The sequence below is a fragment of the Gadus chalcogrammus genome, chromosome 6 (genome assembly GCF_026213295.1).
Source record: "Gadus chalcogrammus isolate NIFS_2021 chromosome 6, NIFS_Gcha_1.0, whole genome shotgun sequence".
NCBI lineage: Eukaryota > Metazoa > Chordata > Actinopteri > Gadiformes > Gadidae > Gadus > Gadus chalcogrammus.
This window is the reverse complement of record NC_079417.1, coordinates 21,420,837-21,448,187: the sequence shown is the minus strand read 5'-3', so window position 1 is coordinate 21,448,187 and position 27,351 is coordinate 21,420,837. Positions and strand designations below refer to the sequence as shown.

General features: G+C 47.7%; 2 protein-coding genes across 2 annotated transcripts; one reads left to right on the top strand and one right to left on the bottom strand.

Annotated features, from left to right (window-relative positions):
- Positions 1 to 148: 148 nt before the first annotated feature.
- LOC130383956 (gelsolin-like) lies at positions 149 to 9,310 on the top strand. The gene is made up of 19 exons (XM_056591898.1): positions 149 to 285; positions 1,501 to 1,694; positions 2,130 to 2,284; positions 2,398 to 2,559; positions 2,790 to 2,849; positions 3,030 to 3,119; positions 3,238 to 3,327; positions 3,510 to 3,642; positions 3,736 to 3,824; positions 4,163 to 4,291; positions 4,410 to 4,496; positions 4,939 to 5,072; positions 5,440 to 5,530; positions 5,674 to 5,844; positions 6,786 to 6,960; positions 7,141 to 7,262; positions 7,639 to 7,716; positions 8,167 to 8,227; positions 8,584 to 9,310. The coding sequence occupies exons 2-19, from the start codon at positions 1,502 to 1,504 to the stop codon at positions 8,751 to 8,753; spliced, it is 2,190 nt and encodes a 729-aa protein (XP_056447873.1). The 5' UTR covers positions 149 to 285; position 1,501; the 3' UTR covers positions 8,754 to 9,310.
- On the bottom strand, positions 9,053 to 27,351 carry LOC130383957 (transcription termination factor 1-like). Its single transcript, XM_056591899.1, has 12 exons — positions 27,248 to 27,351; positions 25,625 to 26,384; positions 24,688 to 24,781; positions 23,999 to 24,120; positions 22,175 to 22,363; positions 21,833 to 21,911; positions 20,659 to 20,783; positions 19,951 to 20,188; positions 19,569 to 19,661; positions 17,472 to 17,537; positions 17,295 to 17,380; positions 9,053 to 9,566 (listed from the first exon to the last, which is right to left on the bottom strand). The coding sequence occupies exons 2-12, from the start codon at positions 26,313 to 26,315 to the stop codon at positions 9,406 to 9,408; spliced, it is 1,944 nt and encodes a 647-aa protein (XP_056447874.1). The 5' UTR covers positions 26,316 to 26,384; positions 27,248 to 27,351; the 3' UTR covers positions 9,053 to 9,405.

Here is a 27,351-nt window from a genome sequence, read left to right as displayed (position 1 = left end):
TGGGCAAAACACCGGGCTTGCCCAGTCGTCAACAGGCTTCATCTCACCGTGGAGTGCTCCGGGGACAGAGACGATACCGGAACTCAACCAGGAAGGGTGCGGCTGCTCCAGGGGGGAGGGAGTGGTCAGGGAGGGAGGGGTGACAGGACAGGTAACAGGTAAACCTACCGGTGAAGTATCCCATTCTCTCCTCTCTTTGCGGAATAGAAGCTGTCCTCATATTTCATAGCGACCCTTTTGTCTGTCCAACTTCATTACAACAGGGCATCAGCACACCCACGACAGGTATGGATTCTGTCTGATATTCTCTATACATTTTGTATTCTCAATTCATAATTTGTCTTTAATGACAAATCTTTTTTTTCCCCTGCTTTGCCTTTTTGAGGTGAGGCTTAGGGTAAGTGTTACATAACCCTGTTCAGACTGAATACGGTCTGAATGGGCTTTAATTATTGGACCAATGATAAAACATCCATTCAGAATGGGATTCCCCCTCTTTAGTGAAACGGGAGAAGGAACCGTCCTGTAATAGTCATCATCACTGGATGTCAACATAATTGTGTGTGTGTGTGTGTGTGTGTGTGTGTGTGTGTGTGTGTGTGTGTGTGTGTGTGTGTGTGTGTGTGTGTGTGTGTGTGTGTGTGTGTGTGTGTGTGTGTGTGTGTGTGTGTGTGTGTGTGTGTGTGTGTGTGGAGGAGGGCTTTGTGTAAACACGGAAACAGCAACTTCTGTAAACTGTAGGCTACTGTATAGGCTCACGTTCCAACCTGTCTCGGTTCCGTATTGTAACACTGAGTGATTTAATTGTTCCGATGCAAAATGGAGTGCTCGAACACCATGCGTCTATGCCGGGCACACAGCCCATATGGGCAAGGACCTGTCCTTACTTTGCGTTGGGAGTCGGGACAGGCTATATGTTGAGCTATTACAGATTCACGTTTCCCTATTGTTTTGGGATTCATTTAGACTTGATGAATCCTAACATGATGGTATTCTTCTAGTTGAAAAAACAGTCAACAAAAATAAAATCAAGTATTGTCTGAAACGATCCATTCCTTGGAATGATCATTTATAATTGATTGCAGACAACAATAAACTAGCTGGTCCATGACATGCAGGCACCATGGTAACACGTTCTAAGAAATAAATAATAGAGTGACGGTTAAATCTAGCTCGAGTGGATAGGGATTAAATATGCTGTGTATTGCGACGAGAACGTGGAATCATGGAGTGAGTGAATGAATGAGGTACTGACAGATTTGCATAAATCGGGCCAATTGACCACTAGGCTAGCCTTGATGTGCCTGTATACAGGGCCGGAATTGACAATGAATGACAATGAAGCATATTATAGAAATATGATCCATAAACAAACTTTTTGAATATCTCCAGCATTAACCCTGACATTAGATGCATTTCCCGTTGACGGACAAATCGATCCACCAAGTCACGGTGAATTCGTCCCATCAAAGTGAGGTTGTGGCGGCCCCCTGTGTTCAGGATGGTGAACCACCCAGAGTTTGAGCGCGCGGGCAAGCAGAGCGGACTGCAGGTGTGGCGGGTGGAGGACATGGACTTGGTGCCGGTGCCGCCGTCCAAGTACGGATCGTTCTACAGCGGCGACGCCTACCTGGTCCTCAACACGGTGAAACAGAGGAGCGCAGGCCTGCAGTACGACTTACACTTCTGGCAAGGTACCGGTGAACAGGGCGGGTTGGCCAGGGGAGATGGGAGGTGGGAGGAGGTCAGAGGGCAGAAGGAGAGGAAATGACAAGATTAAAAAGATGGAGAGATGGAACGGGACTGGAACCAACCCAACAAACTTGATCTCCTGACTCAAAGCCAAATAGGCTGGGTGGTGTTCAGATAAATCAGTTGGATGATTTTGATTTTTGATTTCTTATCTATTTCTTAGAGATGAATTTAAGCTTGTGTTTGTGTGATATTGTGTCCTTTACATGTTTTAAAGTTTACAAAATACATTTTATAACTAGGCAGAGATGAATAACACTAATACATGAGGTAAAACGACAAGCTAAAGAAAGCGTACCTCATACAAAGTAAGATCATACTAGGGTCCAAATCTAAATCAGTTCAGAGAAACTCAAAGTGCTCTGTTGTCATCCCAGGGAAGGACTGCTCCCAGGATGAAAGTGGGTCTGCAGCCATCTTTGTAGTTCAGATGGACGACTACCTGGGAGGGAGACCAGTCCAGTACCGAGATATCCAGGGCCACGAGTCCAGCACCTTCACCGGCTATTTCAAGGGTGGACTCCAGTACTTGGTGAACAACTTTCCCATAACATGATACTATCTTTCCTGATCCTTTTTTAGCTGGCAGTCGTAAATATGCCTCTTTTTGCATTTTTTTTTTTGTTCGTTTGCTTCTGACATCAGAGCGGGGGCGTGGCTTCGGGGTTCCGCCATGTGGAGACCAATGATGTTGACGTCCAGAGGCTGATGCAGGTCAAAGGTCGGCGTGTGGTCAGGGCGACCCAGGTGCCAGTGAGCTGGGAGAGCTTCAACCAGGGAGACTGTTTCATTCTGGACCTGGGAGAGGTGAGACCGAAAGCCAGGCAGACCAACTTTAAACAAACAGACAGACAGACATACAGACGTTAGATAAGCGGTTTGAAAGGGAGACATAATGATAGATGCAGACACACAAGCATTTCTTCAGACAGATGGACATACATAGACGGACATTCAGTCTAACAGAGACAGAGAGGGACAATGAGCAGACAAACAGACGGACAGGAAGGTGATTAAAGCTGTTTTTCCCTCTACAGGTGATTGTCCAGTGGTGCGGTTCCCAAAGCAACCGATTTGAGAGGCTGAAGGCCACTATTGTAAATGACCACACACACAAACACACACACACACACACACACACACACACACACACACACACACACACACACACACACACACACACACACACACACACACACACACACACACACACACACACACACACACACACCTGCATGTTAAGTCAACATAATTAATTAACAATCCTTTGGGCCCAGGTCTCCAAGGGTATCCGTGACAACGAGCGTTGTGGGCGTGCTGAGTTGCAGATCTGTGACGAAGGGTCGGAAACATGCCACATGCTGGAGGTAAGGGTCTCGGATCTACATACACCACAGTGGTGAAGGACGGGAGGATGGAGGGAGGACGAGTGGCTTTGATACGATGTGGGGGAGTGATGGAAGGACTTTGGCCACATGTGTTCAGATCTTGGGGGAGAAGCCAGACCTGCCAGAGTCTCAAGTAGAAGACACCAAAACAGACTCCTCCAACAGAAAACTAGCCAAGCTGTACAAGGTATATCGGGCGTTAAAGCATGAAAATGTATACAAAAGTATGTGTGTGCGTGTGTGTGTAAATATATATCATCATATATAACAACATGAATTGTAATCATTAGTTTCCTAGCCAGCCACAAAGTGCAGAGATAATTTGAACTGTATGTATGTTGTAACTGTCTGTATGTCTTTTTGTGTAAGGTCTCCAATGCCGGTGGTGAATTGGAGGTAACCACGGTATCGGAGGAGAATCCATTTTCCCAGCAGGCCCTCCAGTCCAGCGAATGCTACCTCCTCGACAACGGTTCCAACGGAACCATTTTCATCTGGAAAGGTACCCCCGCAGGAGGGGACATAAACCCATTCGTAGGTCCAAGGGGACATACAAGGGGCTTTAAGACTGAACCTCTGTGTGTGTTTCCTTCAGGGAGAGAGTCCAACACTGCTGAACGCCATGCTGTGCTAGACATCTCCCAACAGTTCATCACCAAGATGGGCTATCCAACTCACACACAGGTAGACCAACACACTCACACACAGGTAGACCAACACACTCACACACAGGTAGACCAACACACTCACACACAGGTAGACCAACACACTCACACACAGGTAGACCAACACACTCACACACAGGTAGACCAACACACTCACACACAGGTAGACCAACACACTCACACACAGGTAGACCAACACACTCACACAACAAGGTCCAACAGAGATATGGTTCCATCTGTTGTTGTTGTTGTGTAGGGTATTGTATTCACTCAGTAAATCCCACACAGAGCTAGCGAGCTAACCTCAGTAACCCAGCAGGGGTATGTGCTGATGGAGTCAGTTCCTCCTCCCTTCAGGTCCAGATCCTACCAGAGCAGGGTGAGACCCCGCTTTTCAAGCAGTTCTTCAAGACCTGGCGCACCCCAGAGGACACCGTCGGCATGGGAACCGGCTATGTGTCCAATCATATCGCAAAAATCGAGAAGGTCAGCTAATCGGACGACAATATAAAACGTATTTCAGTTTGTGTGATCCCGTTTCTACTAACAATCATTATTTTCATCTTTAATTCATGTATCCATCTCTCCCTTTTTGATTGGTCAGGTACCATTTGATGCTTCTGAGCTCCACCAATCAAATGCCATGGCTGCTCAGCACGGCATGGTTGATAGAGGAGATGGAGACAAACAGGTAAGTTAGAACACTAACTAATAGGTTATGTTTGAGTTAACCTCGAAGACTTCTCAAAGACCTCCAAAAATATAATTTTGCAACACCCACTCTATTTCATCCTTCGCTATATATAACTCAAATCGTATACACTTCAAACTCTGATTATCACTTTATTTATAGTTATTTTTTTGTGCATGTGATTATTAATGGTTTTAAAAGCTGAAATGTCTCAGCCTAGCAGAGTGTGAGTGAATGGCATAGCGGCAAGCAAATCAGGGTCAAATTTGCCCATTTCCATAACCTGCCTGCAGGACCTGGTCCCATGGTTGCCAGGCAACAAACTCCTCTCCAGACAGTTGCTGAAGGAGAGACATTTTAGAAGAAGATTCATTGCCATCATTCATACTGATAAAACCTCCCTGGTCTGTCCCTGTTCCTGTGACCCTCTGGCCATCTGTAGATCTGGCGTATGGAGGTTTCTGATAAGGTTCTGGTGGACGAGTCTCTTCATGGCCAGTTCTACGGAGGAGACAGTTACATCATCCTGTACAACTACCAGCACCAGGGCCGGCAGGGACAAATTATCTACATCTGGTAAAGCCTCAACCTCCTATTTCCATATATCCTGGTACTACATCCATACCCTGGTTAAACCTGACCCTAACCTGGTACCACATCCATACCCTGGTTAAACCTGACCCTAGCCTAGTACAACATCTAATGCTAAGTACAGTATGGTAGTACAACGGCTGCTGTAACCTACTGAAGCTTTTCTTAGACTATGAGTTGGCAGCTTTACAACATGCACTGAAAATTCTGAGCACACCAGACTCTGGGATCCTTTTGAGTGGTACGGTCCTATCGACGGACTGAATTTGACTGTTGGGTCCCGAGATGAAAAGTAACAAGAACCCACATCATACAGAGCCGACAGCAAAACCACCCTCCTTACTTTCTACAGGCAGGGGGCGGAGTCTAGTCAGGATGAAGTGGGAGCGTCCGCCATCTTGGCTATGCAGCTAGACGACGAGCTTGGAGGAGGAGCTGTGCAGGTGTGTGGACACACACACACACACACACACGCACACACACACACACACACACACATACACTCTAAGAGCAACACAAGGGTGTGTTTAACATTTGTTTTCTAAGATATGTACACTAAAGGAGAGTTATGTTTTCCTTTGTGTAGGTCCGTGTGATCCAGGGCAAAGAGCCCGCCCATCTCATCAGCCTGTTTGGTGGAAAGCCAATGGTGGTGTACCGCGGAGGCACCTCCAGAGACGGCGGCCAATCAGAGGTAGCAGACAACCGCCTGTTCCAGGTGCGAGCCAATCCGGCCGGCTGCAGCCGAGCGGTGGAGGTGAGTCCCTCAGTCGCCTTCCAACCGAACCACAGCCACTCCATCCTACAACTGGGAGATGAGTCCCAGTTCTACTCCCAGTCCCTACCGCTTTGTTTGGAGCCGCTCTTTAATAATAATGATAATAATCGATTTTTTTTTTTACAGCGCTTTTCTAAGTACTCAAAGACCTTTTACAAAAAGGAATACATACAGACAGTACAGACACTCAAACAAATAAACAACACTACAACAATAGACAACACATTAAGAGAGAGAGAGAGAGGGTGGAAGATGGCGGAGGATGATTTGTCAGATGTTGTGTAGGTGGTCCTGAAGAGATGGGTTTTAAGTTGACTTTTGAACGAAAGCAGTGTGTATGAGTTTTGGACGTCGGATCTTTGACGGTGCTTAGAACTCGGCCAGAATAGTAAAAGAAACACTAGGAAATGGGACAGATGCCCAGACATCATTATTTGCAAACAACACATTCATATTTCTCAAGAATATTCAGAATAGAATATTCAGAAAAGTATATTAAATATAATATTACAAAATAATTGTTTCAGATTGACATACAATCATAGATGCCTTTTAAACAGCTTGTTCATACACTGTACAAATATGAAAATGTAAAGGATATTCCAGAGGATATTAGTTCAGATTTTTCGATATCTTATTGCCACGGTATCATCACATTTGTGAGGTTCATGTTTGCGGCAAATGCATTCTGGGGGTTAAGTCTTCTACTTCTACCTCATGGAGCCAGCATTTGCATTTGTTTATTTTGTAGACATCCAGAGAGCCAAAACCCAAATACAGCTACACCCATTGTCCAATAGAGACACCACACCCTTCAGAGTGGCAAGGAATAGGGACAGTAATGGGACCTGCCTGGGTCTCTCTGTCTAACTCTGTCTCTCTCTCTCTCTCTGTCTCTCTCGCTCTCTCATATATCCTAGGTGGAGCCTGTCTCCTCCAACCTGAACTCCAGTGATACGTTCCTGCTGCTGAGTTCAGGTGGCAGCTGGGTGTGGCAGGGACAGGGGAGTGTTCCAGAGGAGGCCGAGGGAGCCAATCAGGTGGCTGCCCTGCTTGGCTGCTCCGCCTCTATCGTGTCTGAGGGGGACGAGTCCGGTAAGATTCTACTGCCAAGCACCCGTCGCTTTTATGGTGGGTACTAGAAATGATGTAGTCGCCGTGGTCATGTGTTTTGTAAACGTGTGTGTGTGTGTGTGTGTGTGTGTGTGTGTGTGTGTGTGTGTGTGTGTGTGTGTGTGTGTGTGTGTGTGTGTGTGTGTGTGTGTGTGTCATTAGATAATTTCTGGGATGCGCTGGGAGGGAAGGCAGAGTACTGTACATCACCAAGGCTGAAGGACCAGATGGACTCACACCCACCTCGCCTTTTCGCCTGCTCCAACAAGACCGGAAACTTCCTGGTGGGTGTCATGGCATCTCCAATAAAACGTCTTTAAAGGGGACATATTATACCACCAGGTGTGATTAGCCTTACAAGACGTTTCGAAAATCTGCCCCATATGACATCACTAGTCGGGGTGTCCACCTAGATCTGTGCTGAATAGATGAGCAACGTTTACTTCAGTTTACTGGGTAGGCTGGTAGACTAATCTATCCAGCACACATCTAGGTGGAGACACGCACACTAGTGTGATGTCTTATGGGGCAGATCTTCCAAACGGCTTGTAAGGCTAATCACACTCACACCTGGTGGCATAATATCTCCCCTTTAAAATGTCTTTATGCCGGCGTGGTGGAGGTGTGTCTTCTGATGTGCAAGTGTGTTTCTCCCTTTAGATCGAGGAGGTCCCAGGGGAAATGACCCAAGAAGACCTGGCTCCTGATGACGTCATGCTCCTGGACGCCTGGGACCAGGTGTGGCTCGGCCTCAATCTCCACACCTTATCACTGATACACACTTCTACCCTTCCTCCTACAGCTGCTGCTGGGTCCTAAACCCCCCCGTTACACAACTTTGAAGTTGGCGTGTTCGCATTGCATGGTGAACTGCTGTGGTTTCCATAGGGAACAATATAGCCACCTGTACGGTGGGATGTTCGTCTCCAGTCAAAACACGTTATTTGCAAAGATATCCTTGATCAATTGCATTCAGCAGTGGGTGGGCGGAGGCAGCTGAGAAGTGTTTGCCCAGTTCCCCCGGACCCCCAAGGCACACAGACTGTGGCGTGGGGGGCGACCGCAGGCCAATGCGCGCTACAATTTGGACGCCATTTTGTTTCTGCGAACACACCAATGCCAGTTGCCAGGTACATGGGGGTCCCGTGCTCCCTCTGACTCCCCCCTCTGCTCCACGCCCTGCCTCAGGTGTTCGTCTGGATCGGCAGCGAGGCTCAGCCTGAGGAGAAGACCGAGGCCATGGCTTCAGGTGAGCGGGGGCGGCCAGCGGAACTCTTTGTTTTCTGAACCACTTCTTTTGACCCCATTTTTAGGCAAATAAAACATTTTAGGCAAAAAAAAAGACATTGTTTGAACCAAACAATGTCTCTTGCGTTTGAGCTGGTCCAGCCAGTGGAGCTAGTACGGCTTGGCTGGCAGGTTAAATTAATTAGTGGTCTATTCTTATGGAGGCAGATGAGCTGAAACCACATGCCTTGTTTGAATTGGCTCACTTGTGCTATCCTTTGTTCATTCCATTCATAGTACACTATTTAGGGAAGTCCCAGGCACTCCAACAGGGGTAACCCTAGTAATATGTATTTACTGTGACCCTGTCTTGTCTAGCTGCCACCTACATCCAGACAGACCCGTCCAACAGAGACCCCCGCACCCCAGTGACACGGGTCAAGCAAGGATTTGAACCACCAACCTTTACTGGCTGGTTTCTGGGATGGGACTTTGAATACTGGACCAGTGACCCATTGGAAAGGGCTATGGAAGGCCTTAACATCTGAAACCACAGACTAGTTTCCTGTTGTTCTTATGGGATCTTTCAGAGACTGGAACATCTTGTGTTCATCTTTGTTGTTATTTTTGGTCAGTTTATAATTTAGTCCATCCAGTTTATACCTTTTTTTTTTAACAAAGAAAAGTAATGTTGTTTCAGACGGTTAGCATAGCATAACAAAGAGCATAGTGTTTCTTAAAGGCTAAAAAGTATGAACACCGTTGATTAATCAGAATGGTCTGATTTGGCTGTAGCTATATGATGTGTTGTAAACTATAGAATGTAAAATGATACTCTAAAGTGTAAACAATAAACAATATCCACAGTCCATCCAACAGTATTTAATTCATGAATTAGATGTTACAATGTTTGACAAAGATTATAGTTTTACAATGATTGGTTTTTAAAAAGTTGCTTTAAAAAAAACAAACCATAATCAAACCAAAAATACCACACAATCAAGGGGAAGTTCTGTACATTTGAGCCCATGCAGAACAGTGCAACGCTCGCTTCCAGTCGACGCGAGCTCCGAGGCAAAATCGGACAGGAGGGCGGGACATCGGTAACACAACCAGAAGGATCAGATCTGTCCCTGAGGTGTGGGTGTGCTCCTTCCTGTCCCTGAGGTGTGGGTGTGCTCCTTCCTTGGGCAGGACAGGTCAGGCGGTGAGGTCGAGCTCCACAAACTCCTCCTCAGAGAAGATGTGTGACAGCATGTACCTTTGTCGAACCTCCTCCGACTCCAGAGGGCAGAGATCCTCCATCCTCACCTTGCTCCTCAGCATGGGGATCACTTTATCGTGCAGGAAGTCAATCGTCTCTACAGGAAGGAGACACGGTGCATGTCATTATCTGAAGATGGTAACGATGGCTGTCCATCGCTGTTCGCCTTGAACCTCCTGCCAAATCTCTAGATCCAGTTTTCCTCCATCCCATGCTCAACAAGAAGCCGCCAAATCGTCTCGGTGACAAGGAAACATCAGCCTATCTAACAGGAGGTGTTTAAGCGATCCTACCACTACGATAGCACATATTTACATATCCCACCACCGCCGTACGGCAACACATAATGACCACGATCGGCGACTAAGTCTGAATGTTTTGAAATATTCTAATGATGCTGAAGCAGTTCAGCTGTGCCAATGGGTCCTGCTTAGGGCTGAACGATTAATCAAAATCAAATCGACGTCGTTATGTAATAGAACGCAATATGCAAATCAAAAAGGCTGTAATAATACTTTCAAAAAATCTGGGGATTTGTTACAGCAAGACAGCAAGGCGCACACAGCTTTTGGCTGTGTTCTCTTAATATTCTAGAACACTCCCGGTGCTCCGGCGGGAGTCCTGGAGCTCTATATCTAAATAATATCATATTATATATAGATATCTATATCATATTATCACGGCCAACTTCAGGAAGTCAAAGCCAAAGTTTGTCTCCCCCAATTCCTTCTCAACCATGGCTGAGGTAACCCCCACTAGTCTTGTTGTGGAAATACCAGAGACGTCAAAGAACCGAAGTGTTATGCGCCATAACACCAACAGCAGAACGGTTATCCAAATTACACACACTGGCGTTACAGTGTGTGTAATCACACACACACACACGTAGGCTAGCGCTCGCACGGTCGTAGCTCATTGGCTCTCTGGGCGGGAAAGGCAGAGAAAGGGGAGGTAACTTGGCCCCTTATGACGACATATGGGGCCACATTCCAAATCAACGCGCCTGAGCTTCCATTTTTTCAAAAAGGTGAGCAGGATATCTAGTGCTCGTTTTACACCAAACACAAGTTTTAGCCACTGGGGGACGATAGGCAGGCTAGGGGAACTCATATTAATGTTAGAAAACCTCATAAAGTGAGATTTTCATGCCATGGGACCTTTAAGACTCCTAGATTATTAAATTGTTAGTCGAATTAAGCGTGTATACGGTCAATCGGATTGGAATAGGATTATGCGTTCTGCCCATGCTTGAGATATTTCCCGGGGTCCGTGAGCCAAAAGTATAAGGGGACAAAAAACGAGAAACTGCGATTTATTTAAAAATCCCGGCAGGTTACCCAGTGCCCCTTGTTCCCGCCTTTGCAGCACTTGTTTATTGCTGCAGGTGAGGACCCTTCGACCCTGAAGGCTCCGGTAAGATCCTACACGGATTTCACCAACGTGGAGGGGTGGGCCGATACTCAGGCGAGGGGGATCCCTCGCCTGGAGCCTCCCCTGGCAGCGCTTCTCTCTCCGGGCGCCGGATGGCTCCCTAACGAAAAGCCACTGCCCCCCGACCTCCTCCAGAAGCAGATTATCGGCCTAACGGACAGGGTGTTCGTTTGTGCCTCTCAATCCGCGGCGGCGGTCAACAACATCGCCCTGCTCTCCTCTGCCATGGTCTCCTTGTCGGCTGACAGGGAGGCCTACGGCCCGGAGGAAGCCGCGAGATGGCTGGCGGTTTCCCGCTTTTCCAGCGCCATCCTCCAGCTATGCCAGCCGATAGCCGTTTCGGCCGGCCGGCATATGGCGTGGGCTACCATGATTCAAAGGGTCATATGGCTCTCCCACACTGCGGTGCCGGAACGAGAGCGGGCCAGCCTCGTCCAGGGTCCACTAGCGCCGGATGGCCTATTTGGTCCCAGGTTCTCCGAGGTGCTCGCGCACCAGCAGTCAGTCCGTGAGAATCGTTCCCGGTTCGGGGCGATTCTCACGGGCTCCTCCCGCCAGCAGGCTGGGAGGAAGCGGGGTCTAGCTCCGACTCCAGCCCCGGTGCAGCCGCAGCCGCCGCGCACGGGGAGAGCAGCAGCGCCACGGACCGGGAAGTTCCGGACGCTTGCTCCTACTTTTTCTTTCCCTATTAAAGAAAAAAGTAAAGACCGTTCGGCCGAACGGCAGTACATGGTACCTAAAGAGCGATATTCCTCAGGCCACCTGCGTCCTACGCTTGTGGTGCGCTCCTCCATGTTGCCTCTTTCCCCCCCTCAGCCCGGTGGCTGTAGGGTGGCGGTCGGAGGGCGTGTTCACATGGCCTCTGGTTCACCTGCTTCTAAGAAGCGGCGTCCCTTGGAGCCTCGTGGACGGATCAGAGACTCGTTGCACGAGCCCGTGGATACGGCCGCTTGTATCGGTCTCCTGGTTCCCCACATCATAGGTGAGGAGACTGGTCCGCGCGCTGTGGCTACAGCCTGCGGACAGCGCATGCGCACAGGTGCTGCGGCCGGACGGCTCGCTCCCTGTTCAGCGGGCACGAGCGCGACGTCTAGACAGCTCGTTGTTTTTACAGCGGCTAGTTCTGTTACGTCTCCTACGCTCGCTGAGCCTCCTCCCTTTCATGGGAAGCCCCCCTTGGTTCAGACGCAGTGTGGAGGCGGTAGGGGCAGAGGAATACGGGTTATTCCTGGACAGTCTTCCTCAGCTGTCGGCTCGCCCTCTCTCCGACCGCTATGCGTGTTGGCAAGAGCGGTGCGTTCTGCCATCGTGGTTGGACACCACGTTGAGATGGGGCCATCCCATACAGTTCAAGGGTCGTCCCCCACCCTTTATGGGGTTGGTGGAGACCACGCTACGGGACCCGGCTGCGAGCACGGCTCTAGCAGCAGAGGTGGCACGTCTCTTGGTAAAGGGGGCCATCACTGTCGTTCCCCCCTTACGAGTCTCACCTAGGATTTTATTCCCGCTACTTCCTGGTTTCCAAGAAGTCAGGGGAAAAGAGACCTATTCTGGATCTTCGCGTGTTCAACAGATTCGTTGCCACGAGGAAGTTCAGAATGCTCACTGTCGGAGCGTTGTTCCGGTGTGTGAGAGAGGGCGATTGGTTCACATCCCTGGATCTCAAGGATGCTTACTTCCACGTCCCTGTTCGGCAGGCGCACAGGAAGTTTCTCCGCTTTGCCTTTATGGGGATGGCGTACGAGTACCAGTGTCTGCCGTTCGGCTATTCCCTGGCTCCGCGCACCTTCTCGAAGTGTGTGGAGACGGCGTTGGAACCACTCAGGCGTCAGGGAAAGAGGATTCTCTTCTACCTAGACGACCTGCTTATTCTGAGCAACTCAGAAGAGACCGCGAGAAGGGACACCATGTTGGTGATAAACCATCTCTCCTTCCTGGGTTTTGCCATCAACTGGGAGAAGAGCTCACCGCTCCCCAGCCGGCAGACAGTCTACTTGGGGCTTTGCCTAGACTCAGCCACCATGACTGCGATGCTTTCGCCTCCTCGGCGAGACGCCATCCTGTCGGCGCTCTCCCGTTTTCACGTTCGCAGAAACGTGACCGCACTTTCCACCATGCGCCTGTTAGGGCTGATGGCAGCTGCCCACCCCGTGGTCCCCCTGGGTCTGCTTTTTATGCGCAGACTCCAGCTGTGGTTTGCTCGCCAACGGTTGGACCCCAGGCGACACAAGCTCAGGGTGCTCCTCGTTCCCCGTTCGGTGTCGCCAGACCTGGAATATTGGAAAGGACCCCTCGCCCTTCTCAGGGGTGTTCCCCTGGGCAGGGTGGCGTCCTACGTAGTGGTCTTCACGGACGCCTCGTTGACGGGTTGGGGAGGAACGTGCCTCTCTCACTCGGTCGGAGACGAGTGGCGCACGCCCCCTACAGCACACATAAATGTGTTGGAGCTCGACGCTGTGAGGAAAGTGCTGTTGCATTTCTTTCACCTGGTGCGCGGCCGCCACGTTCTGATCAGGACAGACAGCGTGTCGGCGGCGGCGTACATCAACAGACAGGGGGGAGTCCGCTCCCCTGCTCTCCACCGAAAGGTGGTCGAGCTCTGGCTTTGGGCTCATCAGTATCTCCTCAGTCTGAGAGCCCTGCATATCGCGGGCGCCCAGAACTTTGGGGCGGACCTCATGTCTCGAGGCGGTCCCCGCCGAGACGAGTGGCGGTTACACTCAGACATTGTCAGACTGATCTGGCAGAGGTTCAGGACAGCGCAGGTGGACCTCTTTGCGTCCAGGGAGAACACGCACTGCAGGTGGTGGTTCTCCCTCAGCCCTCGGGATCTTCCCCCGTTGGGGGTAGATGCGTTGGCTCACACACCTTGGCCGCGAGCTCTCTTGTATGCGTTTCCCCCGCTCCAGCTGATCCTTCCTCTTCTGGAACGGGTCAGACAGGAGAGACTGTCCCTGATATTAGTGGCCCCGGAGAACCGTTCAGCTCTGTGGTTTCCAGAGCTGGCCTCGCTCTCGCAGTCGGCGCCTTGGCCAGTACCGTTCAGGCCGGATGCGCTTTCACAGGCCCACGGGACGGTGCACCACCCGCCCGATGTCTCGGGACGGCTGTTGGTTTGGCTCCTGAGAGGTTGATCCTGCAGGGCAAAGGTTTGCCTGAGACGGTTATCAACACTATTCAGAGTGCTCGTGCGCCTTCTACTTCTTCCCTCTATGCGGCGAAGTGGTGCGCCTTCTCTAATTGGTGTGAGACGAACCACGCTGTCCCATCTCAATGCGAGGTGGGAAGCGTGCTTTAGTTTCTGCAAAACTTATTTGAAAAAGGTTTGGCCTTCTCCACTATCAAGGTCTATGCGGCAGCCGTTTCGGCTGGCCATGCAGGCTGTGATGGTGGACCGATCTTCAGCCATCCACTGGTCAAGAGATTCTTGCGTGGTGCTAGACGGGTTAGGCCTGTTTCACGCGTGCTTACACCACGCTGGGATCTCCCCACCGTGTTGCGCGGATTGTCCAGGGACCCTTTCGAGCCTCTTTCTCAGGCCCCTTTGGATGCCCTGTCATTTAAGACGGCGCTCTTGTTGGCCTTGGTTTCTGCCAAGCGGGCCGGTGAGTTAACCGCTCTGTCTGTCAGCCCGAGTTGCTTGTTGCTAAACGAGGACAGCTCCTTCGCGTTGCTCAGACCTAATCCTGCGTTCCTCCCGAAGAACATTAATAGTTCTTTTCGGTCGAGGGATATTGTGCTTAAGGCTTTTCACCCCCCGCCTCATTCTAGTGAGGCGGAGGCGGAGTTGCATCTCCTGTGCCCGGTTCGGGCGTTGGCTATGTACGTGAATCGCTCGGCCGCGTTCCGCTCCACACAACAGTTGTTTGTGTGTTATAGCGACGCTAGCAGGGGCCACGCTCTCTCTAAGCAGCGGTTTTCTCGCTGGGTATGTGAGGGTGTTTGCCTAGCCTACTCTCGGCAGGGCTTGGCGCCACCATTGGGCGTTAAAGCTCACTCCACACGGAGCGTGGCCGCTTCAACGGCTCCACTCAAGGGCGTTTCGGTGGAAGACATCTGCGCGGCTGCGTCTTGGTCTTCCCCCGGCCCCTTTGTCCGTTTTTACATGTTAGACATGTCCAGGGGCTCACTCGGCAACTCTGTGCTAGAGTCCGGGACCCCTTTTACGGCTTAAGAATATAGACATGTTCTTTAAAGCGGCGTGGTTGGATTTCCTCTCGCCGGCTGGCGAGTTGGACTTGATTACCAGTCTTACTCTCCCACCTTTTTTCAAATGAAAAACAGGCTAGGGGGTTTCTATTGGCTCGCCAATTGTCTGGTGGTTTTGTTTACCAGTGTGGCACTCCCGCCGTTTTCTTCAAATAAGAAAGCTTCACCTTAGCCCATAAGGCGAAGCCTAGACGGCTTAGCCTACATGAAATAGAACGATAGTTATGTTATTATAACTCTAGTTCTATGATTGTAGGCGTAGCCGTCTAGTTTCCCACCTGCTGTACCCTCCAAATGCTGAAAGAAAAGCGTGGAGGATGAGCGACGGTATACACCGCGTTATATAGACACGATACCGTGGGAAATGTGGGCGGTGCCCACGCTGATAGGTGCATAGTTTGAATTTTCAAACGCGCACGCGGGACAAGCCCATAAGGCGAAGCCTAGACGGCTACGCCTACAATCATAGAACTAGAGTTATAATAACATAACTATCGGTTGTGTCTGTGCAAACGTGTACTGTTAAGTTAGTGGAACTACGAATAAAGTACCCAGCCTGTCAACAATCGGTGGCCACTTCATTCTGACCTATAAGCAGACCCACTGCCGGTCAAAGTGAAGGGTGTTACCCCCGAGAGAACATCGGCCCTGGAGGGAACGTCTCTCCTGTGCTCCTCGACTACGGTCTGGAAGCCGACAGCAGGAAAGCTGTAACACTTCGATTTCACCCAAGGCTGGATTAAATTACATGTCTTTCTAAATGTTGTTCATCAACGACGTTGTAAAGTAGTAACTTCGGGCACATCTGTCAAAATAAATGTTTTTTTTACGTTCTTTATTCGTTCATTGAGAGTTATATATTCATTCATTCAACTGACGGGGATATTCTCTGATATTATGAATCTTAAAAACTGCGTCGGGTTCTCTGACTCACTGGTACTTCAGCAACAAGTAAAGACTCATAGTGGGGGTTATCTCGGCCATGGCGGAGAAGGAATTGGGGGAAAGGAACTTTGGCTTTGATGGACCCGAAGTGAACTGACTGCTGTCTACTGAAAACATCTTTCTCGAATGCTGCGGCCGCTTGAGTTTGTTGTTGCTAGTGATGTAAAAAGGTCAACCGGTGGCTCTATTACCACTAGTTGAAATGGGCACAGCGCCACCTATCGTACCGGGGTATGAAATGCTTCGGCCAATGAATCGATTCTCACCGCCATGTATACTCAGACAATGCAGTTGTCCGATTGAGGAGCATAGTCGAACTATGGCTTTAATCGGATTAAGCTGTGCATGTAAACGTACTGATTGACTTGCCCAGTTCTTGGATATCACACTCTCAAAGCACTGCCTATTCATCTTACAACCAATGTAATGTCAGTAGATAGAGCCGTTCCCACTCAACTTTTAGATGTTTTGTATTCCTGGCTAATTGAAAGGCTACTTCAGGAGGTCTGGTCTTAACAAAACATTTGGTGGATACAAAGGTTGATAGGTGAGGGCTGATGCAGCCACTTTAGAGGCAGTACATGCAACAGCTTTAAACTACTATTCTTGATATATTTGATTTATTCTGCTTTGTGAAATGCTTTCTATCCAAAGCATATCAGTGCTTTTGAGATATCCGCTATTGAGGAGCAGATACAGGATTACTCATCTGGCACAAGAATACCTACAGTTGGACATTGGGATTCAAACCTTCTGAATGGGAGACCAATAAGTCGTCTCCATCATATGACGAGACCATCCTGTCCGTTAGGAAACTAGGATGCTTGGACTAGAACTCCAAGACGGCTGGAGATAATAATAATAATAGATTAAATTTATATAGCGCTTTTCTCACACTCAAAGCACTTTACATAGGGGCACAACAATAGATAAACAAGAACAAAAAGTTAGAGTTAATGTGATCTAGGGGTAGGCAGAGGAGAAGAGATGAGATAGATGCCAGACCTACACAATACCACACAATTCTGATGATTCGATGTTTGAGTGGAGTCAAAAAACTCCACTATAAACGTAATACTACAATGAGTCGTGATGCTGGGGGACTGATAAATGGTCCCAGGAGTTACAAGTTCTCCTTATAGGACAACAATGGCGCTTTCAGACCCGGGTGTGGCTTTTTGAATGGAGATATCTTGAGGGGGCTTCATTCCGCCAAAGACTGAATAAAACGCAGTCTTACCAGAGTAGGTGAGGACAGACGAGTGTGGAACACTGGTGATTTTGAGCATGTTGAGCATCTTCTGGGTGGTGTAAGGTGTTACATTGCTGAAAAGACACGCGCCACACCACAAGTTGAAGACACCGCCTTATGCCACTGTAGAAGCACATCCAAACAGCCTGCGATGCGCTGACTCACCCCACGCACTCGGAGACCTGCTCCCAGTCGATCTCTGCAGGGTCCTCCAGGTCCATCGCATACAGCCTGCACGCACACACACACACACCCACACATCAGAACAAAAAATAGAAATGCTAGTCGTTAACATCGCTAGCAGCAGCCCTAGGTGCTGATAATATAACCTGTTTATGTTAAGCCCCATGAAACCAGAACTGGTTTAAAAAGGACAATACTGGTCTGGGTGATCAGACCATCGTAACCGCCTCGCCTGGCTTCACCAAAACTACAAAAAAATGCTGTTATCAGTAACATTTCTCATAACCACTTTGGTGAGAACACTCTGCCTGCCACCAATGTGAACAATATCAATATACAAGTGAATGGCGATTCACTGCTATTTGTTACAACATCCGTACTGAATGACGACTGATTTCAAAAGACGTAGTGTTTCCCACAGACCAGGTAGCAATATGTGGTGCCCCCCTGGCGCCGGGGGGGGGAATAAGTGTGTCACGGTGCCTTGGCGGTCAGTTGAAGCCGGTCATCGGGGTGTATGTAGAGTGTGTGCAGCGGGCGGCGTTCAAAGACATACTTTCCGAAGCTGCCATGATAAATATACACCTGTATGCTTATCTATTGTCACCTGATGAGACCATTTTAAAGCAACAAGAAGCATTTGAAATTATTCAGATCAATCTTCATTCTTTAAAGTAAGTTCTTTAAGAGAAGACAATTAAAACCATTTTTACCAGAACCCTGCCTGGTTTCATTCCTTGCCTCAACTTTATACAATACAGGGCAGGGCAGTAGAATTAGTTTGGTCATACAAATATCTGGACTTTATGTTGGAGGAAGACCTGTCTTTTAAGTTTCATGTTGAGTATTACTCACCAAAATGTATGTTAAAGTTTAGTTTTTACCAGATTTTTTGCCTATTTTAGCGGCAATTCTGTGACGTACAAGGACTGAATTGCAAAAAAACACTAAAGCTGGAGGTTTTTATTTCAAATAGTGAACTCGAGACCTACCTCAACTTTTATAACAATTTTATGTAGGCTAGTGTGAAATCCTTATTTATTGTGAATGTTGAAAGCTATTTTGCATGAATACTTTTGCATGAATGCTGAAGCGGCACAAAATAGGCCAGTGCAATAATGCAGGTTCCTCACGTTAAACTGCTATGCATTAACATCGTAATACTTTTTTTAAATGCATATGACTCAGGGATGTGGGTCGGGAAGCAGGTCGGGACATTATTTTAATATTAATACTTGCGGTCCGAGTTGCAGTTGCGTTGGTTGAAAATGTCGGGTAAGTGCGGGTCGTTTATGTGTACCCAGGGATGCATATATATATATATATATATATATAGTGCTATAATCCATTGTTTACATTCCTGGCAGGCATGTGCACGCTAAAGGCTCTTTGGCAGAATCTGTACAAGGATGTCATTTTGCCTAATAGGCTGATGGATGTTAGGGTGAGGCAAGGAGAGGCAACTATGATGGTTTGTTCACTCGAACAGGTAGGGTCCTAAGTTCAGCCTGTTGAGATTGAGAACAGAACTGATTTAGGGTTAGCCTGTTGAGAACAGAACTGATCTAGGTTCAGCCTGTTGATAACAGAACTGATCTAGGTTCAGCCTACGGGGTTGATAACAGAACTGATCTAGGTTCAGCCTACGGGGTTGATAACAGAACTGATCTAGGTTCAGCCTACGGGGTTGATAACAGAACTGATCTAGGTTCAGCCTATGAGGTTGATAACATAACTGATCTAGGTTCAGCCTACGGGGTTGATAACAGAACTGATCTAGGTTCAGCCTACGGGGTTGATAACAGAACTGATCTAGGTTCAGCCTATGAGGTTGATAACAGAACTGATCTAGGTTCAGCCTACGGGGTTGATAACAGAACTGATCTAGGTTCAGCCTATGAGGTTGATAACAGAACTGATCTAGGTTCAGCCTACGGGGTTGATAACAGAACTGATCTAGGTTCAGCCTACGGGGTTGATAACAGAACTGATCTAGGTTCAGCCTATGAGGTTGATAACAGAACTGATCTAGGTTCAGCCTACGGGGTTGATAACAGAACTGATCTAGGTTCAGCCTACGTGTTGATGAGCGTGATCCTGGAACGGACACGCTGGAATCCTCCAGGCTGCCCTGCTTTACGAGTTTCGATTTTCGGCTTCAAAATGGTGAACCTAAACACACATACAGACAAAGAAGTGGCTTGACAAGACATACTTGAAAAAAATCACAAAGCATTACACACCTTTACACCTCTCAAGATACCCAAAGGGCTTTACAGTGTGTGTGTGTGTGTGTGTGTGTGTGTGTGTGTGTGTGTGTGTGTGTGTGTGTGTGTGTGTGTGTGTGTGTGTGTGTGTGTGTGTGTGTGTGTGTGTGTGTGTGTGTGTGTGTGTGTGTGTGTGTGTGTGTGAGTGAGTGAGACCAGGGGATAATGGGAGTCTAGGCCAGACACACACTTACCATTTCTCTCGACACTGGACCCAGGACCGGCCTGGGACCTTCTCGCTGATGGACATCCAGGGCAGATTATGGTACAGCTGGCGTCTGGTGACCCACAGCTCCTCTGGGCCAGACCCGGCACTGGCCCCATCCCCGGCAGCCCGAGTCTGGTTCTTTGCGGCCAGCTTCTTCAAATGTACTTTTATTGCCCCTTCCAGCACGTCCCTTTCTTTCGGGGACCACTTCCCTGTTACAGTCTCTACACACAGACACAGACGCCGACACACTGCAATTAGGGCATTTAGCAGCTGCTAAATCTGCTAGCATCTGCTAGTCCAAGCGACTTTTTTTGTTGTTAAAAGGAAGAGAAACAACAATATACCGCTTTCAGTACAGTAAGGATGGTCGACAAGTGTCAAGCACTCACAATCTCTCGGTTAACCCATTCCCTGTGTACAACAAAGCTAGCTGACTAGGATAAGTGGCTACACGATGCTAACGTAATATTTTTAAGAGCCAGGAGGGCTATGCTTAGTGAACACACACAAACACACACACACACACACACACACACCTATAATAGCAGACCTATTATTATAGTCCATTGTTGCTGTTTTTCCTAGCAACATGAACAAATAACCTAACATCCTATGCGACAAAGCTAGTGTCAAGCTAAATGCTAAAAACAAAATAACAATAATAATCTGTATATTGGTGTGTGGGCCTTACTCATCATATTGAAGCGTTTCTGGATGCTGAATGTACTGCGCTCCATTCCCTGGGAGACAGCTACCCAGTTATTTCCATGGATAAGCTGCTTCTTCTTTAGCAGAGTGTCCTCCTCCTCGGTAAACCTTTCAAAGGATAAAAAAGTGTTGGGGGTCCGTTTGCTATGCAATTTTATGGTTAAACGTAATCACTGCGCTTTGTCCTCTCATCTACACACAAGAACAGCCACCATGGTCTGTTGAGCACACCTCCAAGGCCGAATGCCCAAATCTCTGTACACTGTAAGTTTGTGTGTTCATGTGAAACTAAAATTTGGGAAAACTGTTTGTCGTGACATCGTGAACGCAACTTACGGCTGGACATTCAAGGTTCTAAAACTGTAGGTTTGGACATGATTTATTATGACTGAAGGGGGATGTATAAAAAAAATAGCCATATTACAATGACGGGTGTAAAATTATGGATGAAAGTAAAAGGTCATTGTGTGACTGTGTGCCACAGCTACACTTAAACAACACTGCATGAATATATTCCTATATTCCTAATAGCTAGTACCCAATGATCATGTCAAATGTTTAGATATATTAACCTTGCACCCAGAGATGGACCCCTTTCTCTTGCATTGCCACCTTAGCCACAAAGTCTGCTACTGAGCCCATGCCAATGTCCACTTTCTGTTCAGTATGTGCGAATGCTCCTTTAGGATTGCTACTAATTGTTGCTGCACTGACCATACATTTAATTATATTCTGGTCAGACGTTATTTTCCAACAACATGACATCCCGTCATGGTCGGATTACCACAAGCCGTTTTCAGGGCAACCGATCAGACAGGAAGTTGTTTGGACTCCTGACTTCGCTCAATCTGGTGTGAAGGTGCTGATGTGCATGGAGATGCAACGATGCAAGGGAGAGCAGGTTGGCTGGTAACCAGAAGGTTGCTAGTTCGAGTGTCGAGGTGTCCCTGAGCGAGACGCCTCACCCCAACTGCTCCCGACAAGCTGGCCATCGCCTTGAACGGTTGACTCTGCCATCAGTGTGTGAATGTGTGCATGAATGGGTGAATGTTAGGCAATATTGTTGAGTGATCATTGGTTAGAAAAGCACTATATAAATGCAGTCCATTTATATACTGAGGGGCTGAAAGTGATGGGAGTTATGGAAGCCCACTGACCTGCCCTTGTAGTTAAGTTCATCAAAGATCTTCAGCCCTCGGATATAAATTTTGAAGCATGGCCTCGGGATGCCATCAGCTGAATAGACAGACGGATAGACAGACATAAAGCAGATATAAAGGACTGTAAATACTTTATATGAAAATAATTAAACCAAGTTGTGATGGCGTTCGATAACATATTTAGACACAGAAACAGTATTTGTATCGTGATCGGTGAATATGATTAGGGCTGAATATGATCGAGTCCTGAATGGTAAACAGTTTTGCAAGATGCACCAATACTCTGTTTCTATACGAGTCACTAATGCGACATAGCCCAACAATGACAGCTGAACTTACCAATCTTCTCCGTGAAACGGTTTGCCACCCGCAACTTCCTGATGTTCTTTTGTTCATCGTCCGTGAGTCTGGCCGGGAAGAAAAGGTGACTGGCTGACGGGATGCCGGTGAGGGCAAGGAAGTCTGCCACATTCTCCCGGATCTTAATGTTTTCCTCTATCAACCACCGGCCTGAGCGCAGGTCAATGCCTGGGGGAAATCACAAAATACATTTTAGGATTTAAAAATCTACGTTGATCATAGTTGCCTTGACTAGAGAGATCTGGTGAGTTTCAGTGGTAGTAAAGTCATTTACTGTCAATCATTTAAATATAGACAATTACATTAATTTGAACCAATCCAGGCAGCCCAAGTAAAAACCCATGAATAAAAAAACCAGGACCCTGGACAACTTCCAATAGAATCAGGAATACCCATTTAGAACCTGGGGCGATTTCCACCAGCCTCGAAGGGGAAGAGCCAAGAAACCACCAAGAGCCAAGAAGCTCAATATACGTATAGTACTCCAGTGAGAACCAAGCGGAACCCAGACTACCCCAGAAGGACCCAGAGTCCACCAATATAACCCAGAGTACCGCAATATAACCCAGACTACCCCAGCAGAACCCGTACTACCCCAAAAGGACCTAGACTACCCCAATAGAACCTAGACTACCCCAATATAACCCAGACTACCCAAGCAGAACCCAGGCTACCCCAGCAGAACCCAGACTACCCCAATATAACCCAGAGTACCCCAATAGAATCCAGAGTACCCCAATAGAACCCAGACTACCCCAATATAACCCAGAGTACCCCAATAGAATCCAGAGTACCCCAATAGAACCCAGACTACCCCAAAATGACCTAGACTACCCCAATATAACCCAAATACAGTCCGGTCTACCGTAGTAGAAGCTAGTCTACCGTGGTAGAAGCTTGTCTGCCGTGGTAGAAGCTAGTCTACTATCGTAGAAGCTAGTCTACCGTAGTAGAAGCTAGTCTACCGTCGTAGAAGCTAGTCTACCGTAGTAGAAGCTAGTCTACCGTCGTAGAAGCTAGTACAAGCTGTAGAAAAGTCTACAGCTTGTACAGAATGCTGCAGCTAGACTGCTGACCAGAACGAGAAGGTTTGATCACATCACACCTATTCTTTGCACTGGCTACCAATAACATTCAGATAGGATTTTAAGGTGCTCCTACTGACCTATAAAGCCTTGCATGGATTATCTCCATCGTACTTGAAGGACCTGAATCATACCTTATAGTCCTTCTCGGTCCCTCCGGTCTTCGGGAGCTGGCCTTCTTTCAGTGCCAAAGGTTACAAAGAAATCGGCTGGACAGAGAGCGTTTGCCTATCGAGCCCCCTTCCGGTGGAATAGGCTGCCACCAGTGATCAGGGAAGCTGACTCTGGGAGCTATTCAAAGGAAATCTCAAAACGCACCTCTACAGTCTTGCGTTTGGAACATAGGAGTGTGAAAACAACACAGATGCGATGTGAAGACCACTCTGTGTTTGTTTGTGCTTTTGTTAATCCAGTACACATTCCCACTATGTACTCTTCCGATCGAATTCACTATTCTGTCTGTTCTAGCGTGTTGCGGTGACTGGACTGGATGCCTGGACTCTCCTCATGGTTAACCGGCCAGCACCACATCACCAATTTAATATGATGTGCATGCATTTACCTGTATGTCAATTATGGCACCCATTGCACTCCTGACCATCCCTGGAAGAAGGGATCCCCTACTATGCGTTTCTTCTCAAGAGAAGAAACGCATAGTAGGGGAACCGTAGGAGAAGCTAGTCTACCGTAGTAGAAGCTAGTCTACCGTGGAGGTTACCTTTATGCTTGAACTCTCTGAAGCGGGTCAGGTCATACCGCAGCATACTCTGAATGACAGAAAGCGGGCGAGACTTGATTCCAGGAACGTACGACATCAGCTCAGTCATCTTCAGTGTTTCTCTGAGGGCGAGAACCACACACCCACACAGAAGCACACAAAATCACACACAGAACACCACATATTTACCACAACACTTGTGGAACACGCTTGACAATCCGCCTGTTCTTGAAATGTGGATTGGAAATCACAAGAACAGACTAGGGTACCAGGTTAGTCCGCAAATAAGACCTAGCTTCCTAGCCAGGTTATGACATATTTTGTTATAAAAAATCCTCCTCGTACACAGGGCATAATTCACTTAACGCTACACGTTTGCCCCATCATCCGTCTTTTTGGCGACTAAAACATTTGTTAATACCTGAAGCAAATCTGCTCCAGAAATTATTGAACATGAAGGATATGAAAGAAAAGGCTTGAAAATATTAAGGAACTAATAAATCAGTAGTCGGTCAACAGTTCTGTATCAATACAGTTGAATTGTGGCTGTACACTAAACTGTCATAGTAAAACACAAAAATGGTTTAATTGTTGCGCCACAGTTGTAGAACCGTCATTTTACTGGAGTGCTACAGTAGTGGTTCTTCATTTAGCATTTTCTTGCAATGCAAATTAGTTTACAAACTTACAATTCTTCTCGTAGCTCTTTCTGAATCTCTTTGTTCCAAATTATTTTCTTCGATTTCTTCTCTTTATGAAAAGGTACATCTTCCAGTGGACCTCCTAATAACAAACAGAAGGTAAGACCGCTAGTAACAGAATAGCAAACAGCAGACAGGAAAAGATGATGACGTTGAGAGGAGCCAAACCACTGTTGTCATTGTTTAATGTTATACAATAGTGTTTCCCATACATAGACCAATGGGTGGCGCAGCGCCACAGAATCAACACCGAGCGCCACAAATTGATTCTGCTTTTATTTTATTAGTTTTTAAGCGATTTTGAGATATAAATATCGTTCCGTTCATTCATCTCGCATAGCACTCTTTCTCCCTGTCATCCTCGTTCACACACGCACACGCACACAGAGACAAGTGCGCACACATGCCAATGGTGCGCGGGTACACTACACTTATTGGATAAACCCGCGTATCACTGTTACATTCACACGCACTGACAGCGGAGTCGCCCGCTCCTCTCAACGCGCCTAAAAAGGAAAACCCAAAGATGCGGGATACTTGCGATTAATGTGAAATGCGGTTATAGTCTAGATAGATTAGGGTGTTAGAAGCCCGATCTGCCGTCGATTTGAATTTGCTATTCAGCAGGGGCTGGATATCGGGAGGTCTGTGGGCCGGACCACTTTGAAATGTGTTTTGTGCCCGATTGAGCAATTACGCAAATCGAGCAATCCCCCCCCCCCCCAGGACTCCACATCTAATGTATTGATATATGATGCTACCCCCTGGCTGGGATATTACTCTTTTAAAAGAAGAAACAAAAGAGTCTTCAATCAGAGCTGTACGAGGCACGGATGGCCGATCCAGCCAGACAGACCGACCACGCGCTTTGCCCAAATGAGGCCTTATGCGTCTGCCTGCCTTTGACCCCCAGATGGTTACGTACCGCCTGCAACCGGTTGGTCTTCCAGTCTCTCCACGCCCAGGTCTGGAGTAACGTCCATCGACTCTGTCACAACCACACTCTTTTTCTTCAGGTTCTTGGCCTTGGCCAGCGGTCCCACCGTGTTTTGGCTGTTGTCGTTAGTCGTGACCACAGCAATGTTCTCCTCGACGGTCATGTTGTGGTGCTTTTTCTTCTTTTTGGAAATACTTGTTTCTACGACCACTGGCACCTCGCTGTGTTCTTCGCCCTTCTCTTCCTCATCAAGGAGTACTAGGTCCTTCTTCTTCTTCTTCTTCTTCTTCTTGTGGGGTTTTGTTTCCTTGGTGGCCTCATCTGATGTGCACCCCTTGCCCATCCCTCGGTCATCGTAATTATCCAGGTCGATTGTCTCTGTACACTCAGCCTCTATCCTCTGCTTCTTCTTCTTCTTGCGGGGTGTTGTTCCCTGGGTGGCGGACTGACCGGCCTCATTTGATGTGCGACCCTGGCCCATCCCTGCGTCATCGTCCAGGTCGATTATCTCCGTACACTCAGCCTCTAGCCTTCTCTTTTTCGTCTCCTTCTTTCTCAACTCTTTCTCGTCTGTCTGAGGCGTGTCCAGCAGTGGCGTGTGTCCCACTGGGAAGCTCTTCCTCTTCTTCCGACTGTGGTGAGGGACGACACCGTCGTCTCCAGACGTTAGGGTTTCCATGGCAAAAGGCACTGTGGATCTTCACTCTCCACTTCCCTGGGTCACAAAGCAGGACGAGCCGTGTCCGACCTGGAAGGAAAATGTACATGTGTCATCAATTGAGCATTGATTATTTGTTGACTGAATTGTAAACCTAGGAGGAATACATGTGCAAAACGTCATAGGAAATAAAAACATTTGTTTATTTATTTAGAATTTGAAAAGACATGAGGACAAATGGTAAACTTCCCCCTGCCCTAAGTCTACGTTGATCTGCAATTTGGTCGCGAATTCCCCTGATTGGTGTATGTGCAGAACATTGGGTTTACAGACAGCTACTGATAACCTAGAATTTCGTTGTTTTTTTGCAGAACATTGGACTTATAGGGTTTACAGATGTTCAGTCTCAAGATTCATCTCTCTTTTGTTTTTATTTGTTTGTTTGGACATGGCCCTGTCCTTTGTAATGCTGCTGCTATGTGCCCTCAATTGCCCCCTGGGACAAATAAAGTTTTTTTAATTGAATTGAATTTGAATCTCTAAACAATACAAAGTCCCCTTTATTAATCGAATGCATTGACCGGGCTCGCCGTGCTCAATATAACTAAGCTAGATTAACCGCATGCTTCGCTATGTTTTGTATAAACTGCACTACATATATATAGTGTATCGTATACAAAACCACACACACACACACACACACACACACACACACACACACACACACACACACACACACACACACACACACACACACACACACACACACACACACACACACACACACACACACACACACACACACACACACACACACACACACACACACACACACAATTGGCACGCAGAGGCGGAGTGAAATAACATTTCAAGCACTGGCAAAGATAATCGGAGGAATTTATGATATCATAATACCAAAAGGGCTAAATGAGATCCTTATTATTGTATCATACCGTAGTTTGCGTATCCAAGTAACAAGTTCACAAAGCAATACGACACGCGCTTGACGCAGCAGGCATGAGTTTCGTTTACTTCCTGTTTACTTCCCGTTCGTTGT